The sequence below is a fragment of the Rosa chinensis genome, chromosome 3, assembly GCF_002994745.2.
Source record: "Rosa chinensis cultivar Old Blush chromosome 3, RchiOBHm-V2, whole genome shotgun sequence".
In the NCBI taxonomy this organism is placed as follows: Eukaryota; Viridiplantae; Streptophyta; class Magnoliopsida; order Rosales; family Rosaceae; genus Rosa; species Rosa chinensis.
The window spans coordinates 27268171-27281854 of record NC_037090.1 but is presented as its reverse complement, the minus strand read 5'-3'; the positions used below and the strand labels follow the sequence as shown (position 1 = coordinate 27281854).

The 13684-nt window shown below is 38.8% G+C and overlaps 2 protein-coding genes across 2 annotated transcripts; both read right to left on the bottom strand.

Annotated features, from left to right (window-relative positions):
• Positions 1-3562: 3562 nt before the first annotated feature.
• Positions 3563-6052, bottom strand: LOC112192298 (peroxisomal acyl-coenzyme A oxidase 1). The gene has a single exon (XM_024331956.2). It carries the CDS (start codon positions 5715-5717, stop codon positions 3705-3707), a length of 2013 nt encoding a protein of 670 aa, XP_024187724.1. The 5' UTR covers positions 5718-6052; the 3' UTR covers positions 3563-3704.
• Positions 6053-6254: 202 nt separating this feature from the next.
• LOC112192297 lies at positions 6255-13466 on the bottom strand. Its single transcript, XM_024331955.2, has 16 exons — positions 13341-13466; positions 13166-13235; positions 12075-12504; positions 11657-11750; positions 10736-10922; positions 10392-10650; positions 9513-9728; positions 9349-9435; positions 9100-9234; positions 8869-8982; positions 8492-8739; positions 8289-8369; positions 7787-8018; positions 7430-7528; positions 7145-7330; positions 6255-6596 (listed from the first exon to the last, which is right to left on the bottom strand). The coding sequence occupies exons 3-16, from the start codon at positions 12426-12428 to the stop codon at positions 6498-6500; spliced, it is 2391 nt and encodes a 796-aa protein (XP_024187723.1). The 5' UTR covers positions 12429-12504; positions 13166-13235; positions 13341-13466; the 3' UTR covers positions 6255-6497.
• Positions 13467-13684: the final 218 nt, after the last annotated feature.

The window sequence follows — 13684 nt, the reverse complement described above, 5'->3', positions numbered from 1 at the left end:
CCTCAAAAGCAAAAGATAGGATGACAAGAGCTCTGCTGCCTCTCCCTCTTGTAACCCTAGCGACATCGATTAGAGGCATTGGGCATAATGGCGGGACTATTCGCTGCCCCGATTGGATTGCCAGGCTCAGTTGTCTCTCACTGTATGTGCTTGATTTGGCTGTTATGCCTAATATTGGTTCAATTTTCGATTGGGTCTATTCAATCCCCTGCTGCAGTTCTATCCTTACAAGAGCTTCATGTTCCTCCTAGTGAGTGCTTGCCCTTTTGGGCTTATGATGGTGGGACGGTCGTGTCTATATGGCCTCCAGGGGTTTTGGCTCGGTCTCGATTGGCTGGTGTTGGCGGGATTCTTTCTAGCTTTGATAAAGATGCGATGTCGTCTAGTGGGCGATGCGTTGATAGAGGCCAATGAGGCAGGCCGGCTGTGATAGAGGCTAGTGGTAAGGCGGTTGCTGTGGTGATGGATGACTTAACATTGGGGATCTGTGGGGAAGGTCGTGTCTGGACCTTCTATTTCTCGGGGACAACAGTGGCGGCGTAGTGGCTGGAGAGTAGGTCAGGGCTAGTTGGATTGATGGGCCGGCCGAAATTGGTATCTTTGATGGAGGTATGGTTGTTTTGGTGGCTGCCTAAGGTGCAGCTAGGGTTTTCCCTAGATGGGTTTCTTGGGCCTGGAGTGCTGATGTTAATTTTTGGGCTTGATCTTCTTGCGTCTAGAATGTTCATTGGGTTTTTTTTTTTTTGCTTATTATTTAGTTGTTGATAGTTCCTTCTTGTTAGGGAAGGAGACTCTAGTTGTTTAGTTTGGCTCTATTTAGAATAATGTTTATGTTAGTGTAAGTTTCTCTATGAGCCTTTGTAGAAGTCTTAGCTTCAACGTACCACAAATGCGTGCTCGGCGTTTTAAGTTAGGTAGAATATAGTGCCTATGTGGCGATGTGTTTTTGCTAGCATAAACTACTCTGTGCTATCATTGTCCAAACAGAATAGTCCATTTTTTGTACTATTCTAATCTATGAATTAGGGTCATACTTTTGGTATGAACTCTTTATTTCAAAAAAAAAAAAAAAAGTACGGAAAATATTTGTATCTGAACCCGTAATGATTGATGTAACTTTTGAACGGTTAAATTATGAATTTAAATTGTCGGCTGTGTGTAAATAAGAGAAAGTTTGGATATAGTTCGGATGCAATCAGGAAGTCGAGATATCTGCTTCCATCACTAGCGGCGCATTCAGTAACCTGGCTCACCATGCAAGACCTTAAGCTTGGATATATATAGTTCCATGCAAGCTATGCTCACCTAACTTTCTCCTCTCCAATCCTTGAATTAACTTCCATTCTTGCTCCTTTTGTTTCATGTCAAGATCAAGTTAAGGTAAACTCGACTAATTATGGCTTGAAAAATTTAGTTGTCATCCTTAAACTCTGATCCTACCCCGTTCTCCCTGATAATTCTATAATGAATTAATCACATGGAATTTCTATAATTAAGGATCAACCATTGTTGATATCACTTATACCACATACCGCCAAGCATAAGCAACGACCTCATAGGTGGGCCCCGCGACATGGTTAGTCCCGCCTATGACATGCATCCGGTAGTGTGACACCCGAGCTACCTCGCTCTGGTGGAGGTCAGCCGGTACCTCGTAGGGAGGCCACCCTCCCATGATCTCCAAGAGGCTTCAAGGGAAGCAAATATGTGTATTATGTCACACATCGAAAATGTAAACTAGATGGGGACTTCCTTTAGCTATAAAAGGAAGTCCTCCCCTTCTTAGAGGAGGATGGGATCCATGATCCCCAACTTGTATCACTACCAAAGGCTACTTGGCCTCACTACTAGTGGAATCTCTAAGTGGACCTTGAGGCTAGGTGAACCACTATACATGCTTGTCTCTCTCTCTAAGTGGACCTTGAGGCTAGGTGAACCACTATACATGCTTGTCTCTCTCTCTCTCTCTCTCTCTCTCTCTCTCTCTCTCTCTCTCTCTCTCTCTCTCTCTCTCTCTCTCTCTCTCTCTCTCTCTCTCTCTCTCTCTCTCTCCCCCCATCATGATCCATACTTAGTTCCTGTTCCGTATTCTCACACAGAAACATTGGCGCTAGAAGGAGGGCCCCTAGGTTTGGGCAAGAACCTCCGACCTTGAGCAAGGGTCATTACGGGAACCACCAATCATGTAAGCGCAAGACACCTCTGACCTTGAGCAAGAGGCATGTACGAATACCAAGGGTCATTTACGGGTACCACGAGTCACCGGGTACATAGGTACATGTAGGACACCCCTCACCCAAGACCCCGAGGAGTCAACGTCACCCAACCCTCCGATGAGCCAGCGGGTATATGAACCTCCGGGTACATGATCCTCCAGGTACATGATCATTCCTTACCCAAGCCTCCAATTGATTGTCGAAACGTAAAGTATTTAATTTTGAGAACTTATGGCCCTAACAAGGCATATGGTTTGAGACTAGTATAAGATAGCCAAAACCTAAGAATTCTTTCCTCTTTTTTTTATTTTTATTTTTTATTTTTTGAAAGGGGTTTGGAACCCAGCTTAGGTGGGAGACTCAGCCTCATACCTGGTTCTATTTATTATATTATAATTTTGCATCGGGAATGACATAAAACCTGAGCCCCGAGCTACATAAGAAGAATGACAAATATCCTCGTAGAGAACATCCTGAATAATAGCAGAACTTCTTCTTCTTCTTTTTGCTTAGAGGTTTGGCTACTATTTTATGACAATTAATTTAGCTTTTTTCAACCTCTTAATGCTAAATGGAAATACTACAAAAAATTTGAAGCATCTTTTGACTTAATCATCGTCATTCCGTATGATTTTGGATTTGTGTAGAAGACCTTGAATTCTATGGTGACCTTTGATGCAATGCATTCCATCATTCGATCTATCTTATTTTTATGTCGTAGTTAGTTAGCTTATTTATCAATTTTGAAAAATTCAAAAATATCGTGACATTCCCACTACCATTTATTTGTAATTCCATGTGGGCATGAGCATTGTGTTTCATGGCCCTATCTAAGCCTTGTTTGGTGCAAGGCTGTCTATGTGACTTTGTGTGATGCAAAGTCGAGCTTAAATGAGGCTCGATGCCTTGTTTAACCATTTTTCTATTTTTACTTGTTTGCACAAGTGATTTTGGGTGATCTAGAACCATAGGATTCTTAGAAAGTTTGTAATCCCGAAGGTACGATAAACCGTGACATTAATACTTCCCATCTTTGATGACCGTGTTGATTGTTACGCGATAGGCAAATTAAAAACGCTCAAATCAGGGCTTTAGTCATCTAGTAGGCTCGTTTGTTTCCTTTGAATAAGCAAGCTAAACCTATTTACAATGAAGGGTTCTAGTCAGTTTGTTCAGTACCTTGGTTCATATGTACTTGGTCCAAGAAAAAAAATGATGTATGGTGATTTGGTTATAGATAAGTAGTTAAATTATCTATTCTTCTAAAAAAAAAAATTACAGAATATACAATAGAAAAGTACGAATCATGACTCACATTAACCGCACTTATTTAGAATGAGACACAATGATCGACCAAACTTTTTACTCATATTACAAGGATAGGCTCATAGGCTCATATAAATCATCAAAATTCAAAGAAACCATTTATTGTAGGATGACATTTTATTTTATTTTAGTCTGAATTATTGTAGTATGATATTGATACCTTCAAAGCCTTGCATTTTGGAGCTGTTGCTTCAGCAAAGGCTGGATGTATTCATGATACCCATCAGGTACAATAGAGTCATTGAGCGGATCTTTCCATGCTTCCTCATAGAGCTTTGGATACACATTACCGTCATAGCGCCCAAGAACTGAGCCAAGGAAATGATCTGTGTAATTAAATGCATCAACAAGGGCAATAACATTGGAACGAAGCTTGGAATACCGACTCCTGAGTTGATCACTGGCAAGTGAAGCTTGCTTGGGACTGATGCTTCCAGTGGACAGAAAATCACCCAGATGTTTGTGAATAAGATTCAAACAGTAAATGTTGCAGAGGGTCTCCAATTGTTGTTTCACTCCATTTCCTTCAATGTTTTGCTGCAGTTTTTCAATGAACTTGGAAACCACAATTAGTTGGCAATGAGCAACTGCAGCTTCAACTAAATCAGGTGAGAGTTCTGAAAAGCCTTGTAATGGAGTGGCAAACTTGGTGAGATTTTCGGCACAAGCAACCGACAATCTTATAGCCCTTGCTTCAAATGCCTCAAGTATTACACTTGGGTTCAACCAATCCTCAGCTTTTTGAACCGTACAGCGACATTGGATCAAATGCTCCACATGCGCCATATAAGCTGTTGTTCCAATAGGCTTCTTCCCAGTCTGCAACTGAGAAATGGTCTTCATGAGAAACCTTGAAACCTGTAGAAGCAGTACAATGTTATCTCCTTCATAAGTACAAGCAGGGACAAAAGCAGCATATAACTCAGGAAGTCCGCTGCTAGACAAGTAACCATGGCCACCACATAGCTTCCAACATTCTTTGATGCCATCAGCAGCAGCGGAAGTAGTCAAGGACTTTAAACCAGCAGTGCAGGCATGCGCCTCGGGCAGTGTAGAGAAATCGTTTGCTTCCAACTTTTGGATCAAATCTGTGTATAGCCATTTCAACCACTCGCCAACAAATCTGAAAGCATAGGCAGAAGCCAGTAAAGGGAAGAGTCTACTTTGCTGAGTCTTGTAATCAATTACCTGTGTCTCAACACCTTTACCATTTTCATCCTCATGTGGAGGACCAAATTGTCGACGAACAGCACTGTACCTGGTAGCAATACATACTGCTCTTGACAAAGCAATGGAAGCATCAGCTACAATGATTTGTCTGACATAAACCATAGCTCCATAAAGCAGCTGCTTCGGAACGTTGGATTCTACATACTTTCCTTGTCTTGTGACCCTTGAGACCTTCATCAACATTTGATTCCTTGGAATGCGCACATGATTGAATCTAAGGAAACCATTGTCAATGGAATTGAATGCTCCACTTCCAAATTTCATCCCAATATCACCAACTGTAACACCTGGAAGAGGAAAGTGATCATCCAAGCTCCGAATTTGGACAAGGAAACCATGAACTCCATAATCTTGGCCATCCGTAATAAGCCGAGCATAAACAACAGCATGTGTAGCAACCTTTCCCAGTCCACCAGGCCACCATTTGCTTGAGGTCAGTGTAGGACTATGGATGATGAACTCATCTGTCTCCTGGTCAAAAGTCGCGGTTGTCTCAAGGCCTCTAACATTGGAGCCATGACCAAGTTCAGTTTGTGCATAAGTACCGATTATCTGCATGTTGTTTGCCAAAGGTAACCACTTTTGTTGCTGCTCCTCAGTAGCAGACCCTTTAATAGCAGGCACAAACATTCCCCAATGAATATAAGCATATGCTAATTCATCAACATAGAACCTCAACCATGATGCCTCTTCTTCAGAAAGTGCAAGCTCATTGATCCTTTTCCACACATAAGCTGCTTTTCTCAGAGCACTTTTAAACAACTCCTTCCTGCTTAGCACAGCTCTGTTGTCCTTTCTAAAGCCTGGATCGCTGGCCACAAGTCGAGCGATCCGATCAGAGACTTGGAAGGCATGGAGAGAACCAGCCCAGATGATCTTCATCTCCTCGACACTGAATTGTGCCTTGCTCCTCTCATGCGCCAAATGATCCATTATGCGTTCCATATTTTTCCGACTCAACACAAAACCTTTGCAAATTAATGAAGAACTAACGGTACTTTAGGAAACCTTTTGCAATAAGCGCTTTGATGCAAGTTTCATGGGGAACATGATATGTAAAATGTGCTTCAATTAGTAGAGTTGCTCACTAAAGAAAGCACCAGCGGAGATAGATTCTTCTTCTGGGACTACTCCTATTTTCTGGTCCCCTTTTAGTAGGTATAGTCCAGAAGCTAACGCTACCACTCCCCTAATCCCACAACCTTCAAAAAAGATACCCATGGTGTCATGGCACAAATGGGTAAATATCTTGTACTATAACGTTCCTAGGACAACACCAACCACAAATAATAAGATAGTATGTACAGTATATAGATAGTATGTACAGTATATATCTTTGTCTCTAGCGCTCTGCTGATAAGATGGTTAACTAGTCAACTAGTCGCCCTTGGGTTGCTCAAGTGGTAAGAGAGAGTGGGGAATAAAGTTCGAAGTCGGCTAGTTAAGTCACACTCACTGTTAACAGTAAATAAGAACAATTAATAAAAAGAAAAACTGAGGTCATCATTTCATTTGAACAAATACTCCACGCCTAAAGTTCAAAGCTTTGGTTTACAAAATTGGCAGAGGTGTAGTATACTTTCATATATCTGGCCTTCAAATCCTATCTGACTGTTGAGGTTCTCGTTTCAACACAACTGTTCATTAGCTTTGCTTTCTGTTACCTGGTGGCCCTTATGATGCAGCTATATCTTTCAACTTGGTTTAGCAGTAAAACACATTTGTTCAGTTCCTGTTGATCAAACACTCTCGAGGTAACCCGAACTCCTTTTTTACATGAACATGTTGCCTCCAAGGGTCATTATGTAACTTGTAATGCAAAACCTGATTAAGGTGAATGAAAACAAGTAAGTGATAAGCAGATTTACATCTTATGGTCACATAGTTCAATTCTTATTATGATCACATAATGCTAAACTTCTGCTTAAATTTTGAATTTTCCCTGAACTTCCATATGCTCAATGAGTCAATGTCGATCATGGTCACATAATTTAACCTTTGCAGCAGGCAAAGACATCATATTTTAAAATTTATGTCCAACTTTTAAATTAGACTTTCCTGGTTAAAAGAAAGAATAAGGCTTGCTAAGCTTATTGCCAGAATATCTTCTTCTTCTTTTTTCCATGAGCAAAAACATGTACTTGTGTATTTTTCAACCAAAAGATGGAAACCAATTCATGCCACCTTCTATATAAATTCAACCTTGCAACAATGCTAGCATTGTAGTATTTGTAATGAAAAAAAAAATTCTGTTGAGCAATACATGAAGACATGCAATAATTTTCAACCAATCCAGCACTGCTTAACAAAAGATGAATTGTGAAATGGAAATAAAATTGAAGATGAAACATCTGTAACAGGAAGATATTTACCTGTACAAATGTTTGAAAGACATCATCTTCAATTAATTGTGAGAACTGAACTGCCCAATCATCCATATGGCCAAAACCAGTTTTTTGCCTCTCTGCTTCGAGCAAAATAGAATCACGATACAAAAACCTCTGCCAGATTTTCTGCACATTTGCTAGCCTGAACTTTATTTCAGTCTCATTAAATGCCTACAGGAATTACAATTCCAAAATTCAGTCAACTAAAATGCTAGCAACTTCCAATCAAAAGCTTCTACATACCAGTTAAAAAAAAAAAACAGTAATTACCCGAAGAATATTTATAAGGTTTGGAATTTCATCTTCACGTATCCGAACAGCAAAACTCTCATAGTTGAGAACATTTTCATATGGCAAGAAAATCCCATCCTAGACATGAGGAAACAGTAGAGAAAACATGAATAGAATTTATAGTAATTCGATGGTTTGGAAGCATCCCAGTTAAATGAAATGGACTGAGGAAAGCTCAACTACCTTTATAACTATGAGAATTTAAAGAATAAAATTGCATATGCAATCTCATTACAAGATGTCAACAGTGACTGATTGGCAAGCATCTTGCGATTAATGACAAATGTTTCAAGACTCTGATAAGATAGTGAAGAAAGAAGATATGAATCACAGTACCTGAATGACAACAGGAATGCATCCTTGCAAAATACTGTCTTCCATACGACCACTCCAACCATCTCCAGGAAATACCCCGCAGAAAGTGGAACTGGCTAAATCCTCATGATAATTTTCAGACCGTAGTGGAGTAACAATCACATCTTCTGCATGTTGTTTTCCAAGTTTCCCTTCCTTGTTAGCGCTTGACCCAAATTCTTCTGCTAATTTTTGTCTAATACCCATGCTATAGCTACATAAATAAAGAAATCAGTTAGTCTGATTATATGTAGATTGTGCAATACATAAATCTGTATCAGTAGCTGCCCAGGAAACTGAATTTCTAATACTGCCACAGATTTCTATTACAGAAAACGGGAAGGAATGGAAGATACATGGTACATTCTTGCCACACACACACAAAAAAAAAATAATAATAATAATAATAATAAAAAATAAAAAAATAACAATAATAATAAGTAACCCACCACAAACAGGATTTCATACTCTTTAGTTAACTTACGAAGTTTCAGGCCTTCCCTTTGGGTAAGCTGGTCCCAGATTTCCATTGAAGTAGAACAGGGTTTTCCGCATCTCATGGGGCCTGAAAAGAAAGTAATGAACAGTTCCATTTTGTTCTGTGGATTAGGGCATATCGATTAAAGAAACAGCATTACAAAACAGAACAAAAAAGTTATTATTGAATGCTCTCGATCGGATATCTACCTGGCCCAAAGTTTTGAGCTCAAAGAGTTGACATCGGGGCTTTTCCATGCAGGAAGCACAAGATCTTTATCAGGGTCAAAGCAGGGATGGTTGCCCCTCTTATTAGAAGAAATGTCATTCCAGTTGTCAGCCCAATAGGCTGTTGTTGAGTGCTTATGTTTCGAGTTTGTGTTACCCCAGTGAACCAACATCATGCTGTTCCATATCTCCTTTGGAGCATAGCAAGCACCTTCATCCCATGAAAAAAACTGCCTTCAGATATAGAGGCGGACATCATTAGCAGATATACTTTACAAAGCAATCTAACCAGGAAAAGACAAGAAACTCTTATTTTGTTCAATTTTTGACACTCTAAGTGATTCTCTCATTCACATTACCCAAATATGGTCTCTTCCAGATGAGCGGTTCCAGAATGGGTACTGTTCAACAATGTGATCATAAGCCTTCCTATAATATTCCAGAGTGAGAGAGCTCCTCAATCCCTTATGTTCCTATGAGTTTCAAACACCGAATACATAATTCAACAAAGCCCATTGGAAAGGGCAATGAATTGAAAAACAAATGTAAAACTGCAATATCTCAAATATTTTAAAAGTCACTAAGCATACCTGCATACTCAAGTGAGGAGCATCATCAGCCCGAGTTATAATGCATGAATCAAGAACAGGAACAAAGAAGAAATCTGCTTCTTCACCATTTAATGTACGATATGGACTAGCTAACATACTTTCATAAAGTGCCATCTGCAAAGAAGCAACAAGCTCGATAAATAATCCTAAGCATCTTCCAGTTTAACAAGATGACTACCAGATTTTCTTTTGTCAGATGTTAACTATAAGTTTGAATTCAAATAATACCTGGGCACCATAGAGCATATCTGTCCACACGGTGGAATTTAGGTCATTATAGATTCTGTTTACACACTCGAACTTAAAGTGACGCCCCTAGAACAATAAAGTGAGAAAATAAGAAACTTTTTCTTAGAATTAGTCACATAATCCCAACTGAAGCTAATCCTGACCTCAAGAAGTAGGCTGTTGAAATCTGGGGGTAAATCATAGACATAGATAAGGGGCCTCTTTTTTTTAACCGTAGCATTGAGGTTGACAACTTTCCCTGTCAGCTGTGAACTATCGGGAATGTCAACCTGAGCAGGCCGAAGCCACTGAGGCCACTCTCGAACAGAAGACGCCACAGATGGAATACTGCAATCTATTCCATACCAGCCATTGTTACACTGGAAATAAAAGTCATTTCAGGCAGTAGATATTGACAAAGAAACTAAATTTTTCTACCAAATAAATCTTGGATAGAAAGACAAACAGACTGATATATGTTTCAATAAAGGTACATTATATAAAACAGGAACTAACATATCAAACAAGAAAACTAGCATAACACTAAAAGTATTATGACAGTACCTGGTTGATCGTGAACTATATTTGTAATCTATCTAAAAGGATTTCAGGCAAAAGAATGAATCGATGCACTAAAGGATATAAGTTTATTCAGGATTTTCACTATGGAAAAGAGATGGTTTATGTAAAATTATTAGCCAAGCCATTTTCTTAAATCTCCAATAAAATTTTGATATACCAAAATAAATATAATTAGTTTATGCTTTGTCTTAGTGCTTGTTTTCTACATTCCAGTCACATCTTCCTACGCCTCTCAACAACTGAATCAACTTTTCCTATGCTTAGAATCACTCCCTGAAGATGTTTTGGAATTCTGTTTATTAGAAGCTTAGAATTCTTATGATTTAGTATGTTGATGGCATCTTTCTCCTGAAATGGCTGAACCTCAACAGCTATGAATAAGTGATAACATGATGACAAGAATTTTCCTCCTTAAAACGTAAACCAAGGAAACATTCATGAAAAAGGACCAACTCTATTACCCGACAAAATCCACCATGGCAATATCCGTGTCCGGAGCACTGATTAATGCAAGTACATTGCACAGGCACTTCACAGAACTGCCCTGAGAGACAATCATATTTGCAATCACATTCCTGTTTGAATTGAACCTTGAGAGCATATGCTTCAGCAGGATCGACATTGCACCATCCGGGTTTGCTACTATTTGTTGTAAGAACATTATCCAGGTCATCTTTTGCCCAGTCAGTCAGCTTAGGTGCGCCAGGTTCAGAGGGTGGCCTAAAACAGATGTTAGAGGTTTGCGGAGTACTTTAATAATTTATTTATTGTTGATGAAACCCTATTTAGTATCTGATGAACTTACTTCACTTGAAAGCCACATGCCTCTGCCACAGGTCGATTTGGGTATTTTGTGCCTTCCCCACAGAAGCACATTGCTCTTTTTGTGTCACAATGAGCCGAGCAAATTGAGACGACCCATCTCCCATATGGTTGCTCCGGTGATCCAGGGTAGTTGCATTCTAGCTGCAGTGTCTCAGAGCATCCTTCCCCTGTAAAATTAACACATTTTGTATTTAGAGAATATGTTTCATCAGACAACAGCTACTTTATTTGGTTTTCTGCAGTAAAAGAACAGACATGTTTAGAAACAAATAGAAGAAGCCATACCCTTTAGAGCATGTAGTAACTCTACGAAAGTGATGCAATGACAAAAGGTTTCTTTCATTGTGATGCAATATGACCCAATAACTCCAGCCAAACAACATGAATGGCTATGAGCCTATGACACCTAATTACTTTCTAGAATATAAAGCTATACTTTTAAACACTCAGTAGAGGGGGCAAAAGTAACAATTAAAAAATTAAAAACAACTTAAGTAAAGGTATCAGAAAATTTCACGACAAAAAAGAAAAAGAAAGCTATCAAACTTTCCTAATAGATACTAAACCATGCAAACCATGTGCTCAACATACGACTGCTTGCTACTGCTGTACTCGTCATATTATAATGCAAACCAAGTTTCTCACTATGCCTGCTACCTGCTGTGGTAGTATGGTTACAAAATATAACCAAGGAGAAGCTAGAAAGATTGGCAAGTAGCTGACATATTAGTTGGCTGTTTATAAAAGTACATAGCAGAAACTAATACCATTATGGTATAAACTCGGTTTGTTTCCAGAGATGACTAATTGGGCATCATACCCACTTCTGATTGCTCCTAATTATTTGAAGTTTTGTATTAATTTAATTACACCGAAAGAAAGAAGATGAAACTATACTGACCACTATATCCATGAAAGCACCGACATTGTCCCAATTCACGATTACAAACACCTCGACCACTGCAGTCATTTTTGCAGCCACTCCCACCTATTAACTGCCAACAGAACAATTAGTTAACATGAATACTCTTCCCATAAAAATTGATATTCACCTGACATATCTCCAAGGGCTTATAAAAATAGAAGAATAATAATAAAAATTTTGTGTCATCTGGTTTCACAGATTAACTGAGTAAACACCCATTCACCCCCACTTCTCTTCCCACCTCCTGATTCAAACTTGCAAGGTATTCATCTCTATGTTTCTAATTTTCTTTATTCCTTCCGTACATGAATTAACTCCATTATAAGAAATCTACTTCACTCATTCAGAAAAAAAAAAAAGTATGTTACATCATGTAAAAGGTTGTTCTTATTACCTCCACAATGTTGACTTCATTAGAAATTGAGCCACAACCAGCAAGCCACCGGCCAATCTCTGCCTTCCATGGTGCTCCACGAAAAACAACTGCCTTGTGCAAGTCAGCTGGAAATTGATTTTCTAAGTCAATAGGAGGTTCTAAATTTCCCCTAAAATGATCCGTAATTGCTTCAGTGGAAGCATTGAATGGGACACAAGAGTTCTGAGTTTGACTAAAGTACTCGAAAGAAGGAACTAATGGAAAGAAGAACAGATGGACTATTGAAGCCAACATTAGTGAAACCAATCCCACAATAGAAGCAATTGCCGCTATCATAGACCATGAGCATTTCCATTTCAGAATAGAAAACATTATCTCAAAAAACTCTTCAGAGAGATACCCACAACTATATCTCCATCTTCTTGACCCTGAGCCCCTCTATATGCACCTGAAAAATTAACACTTCAGTCTATGACAAAGCCATATAACATAAGTCAAAGAGAACCTACGCAAATGAATCATATCAAGCACCATTCCTTTTACCTTCTCCTTTTTGATAATCATATCAACCACCATTCTTTAAAGGATAAGATAAATTATAATCAAACAACTTTCTTTAGAATTCTATCATCAAACTATTAAGATAATGTGTGCAGAAAATTAACATATGTAAATCAATTGGAGTAAACAATATTTACAGGAAATACTACTAAGTCACTATAAGTCTAGTGGTATTTCTCATCCATTATGTTCGATAAGGTCCCAAGTTCAAATCCCCACTCCCCCGCAACATCAAAAAAGAATGTATGTATGATACAAGAATTAGCAGGAAAACCTTACTAAACAAAGAGCAGCAAAGAAAGCAAATAGCAAACAAGTTTAAACTCCACACAGAACTAGAAAAAAGTTCCACCTGGAAACCCACTGATTACACAAAATTAACAAAAACCACCACTCGTTTGTAATCAAAACAATTCAGAAAACACCTTCAAAACTTCTAATGCGTTGCTGTGGTAAAATCTCAACAACAGTTCCAAGTATGTATACACCAAAATTCTATCAGCTCTACACTGATCAAACATTTTCTGCTTCCCACAAAAGGACATTACCTCAGTAAAATGAGTTGCAGCAATCAGAGAGCATTGACTGACCCTCTTACCAGATCTGAAATGTCAAATTCTGCAAAGAAAGAACCAGGAATCATGAAACAGAGTAGAACCAAGAGAATGAACCCACAGAAGAATAATTCAATGGGAAAGCTGAGATTTTGAAAGAGACAAGTACCCAAATTGAAGCAGCAGCTGTTGCTCTTCTGGGTTTCCAGCAAAACCCAGAATATAAAAATCACTTCTTGAATAATTTTCTAGATTTGGAAGCTATATATATATATAGACACAAAATTTGGAAGAGACGTGGGTCAACGTCAATGCAAAAGCCGCCAAGGGGTACTGATGGGGTTTGATTTGAACCAACAGAACAGCTTTTGGCATCAATTCTGTTAAATTGACTGTAACTGCCCTTTTCATTTTCTTTTCCAAAAGGGAATGTATTGAGCTGAGGGTGGGTAATTCTGTCATTTTATACATTTGTATTGGCCTTTTTTGTTGATAAAAAATGACTTTCATTGA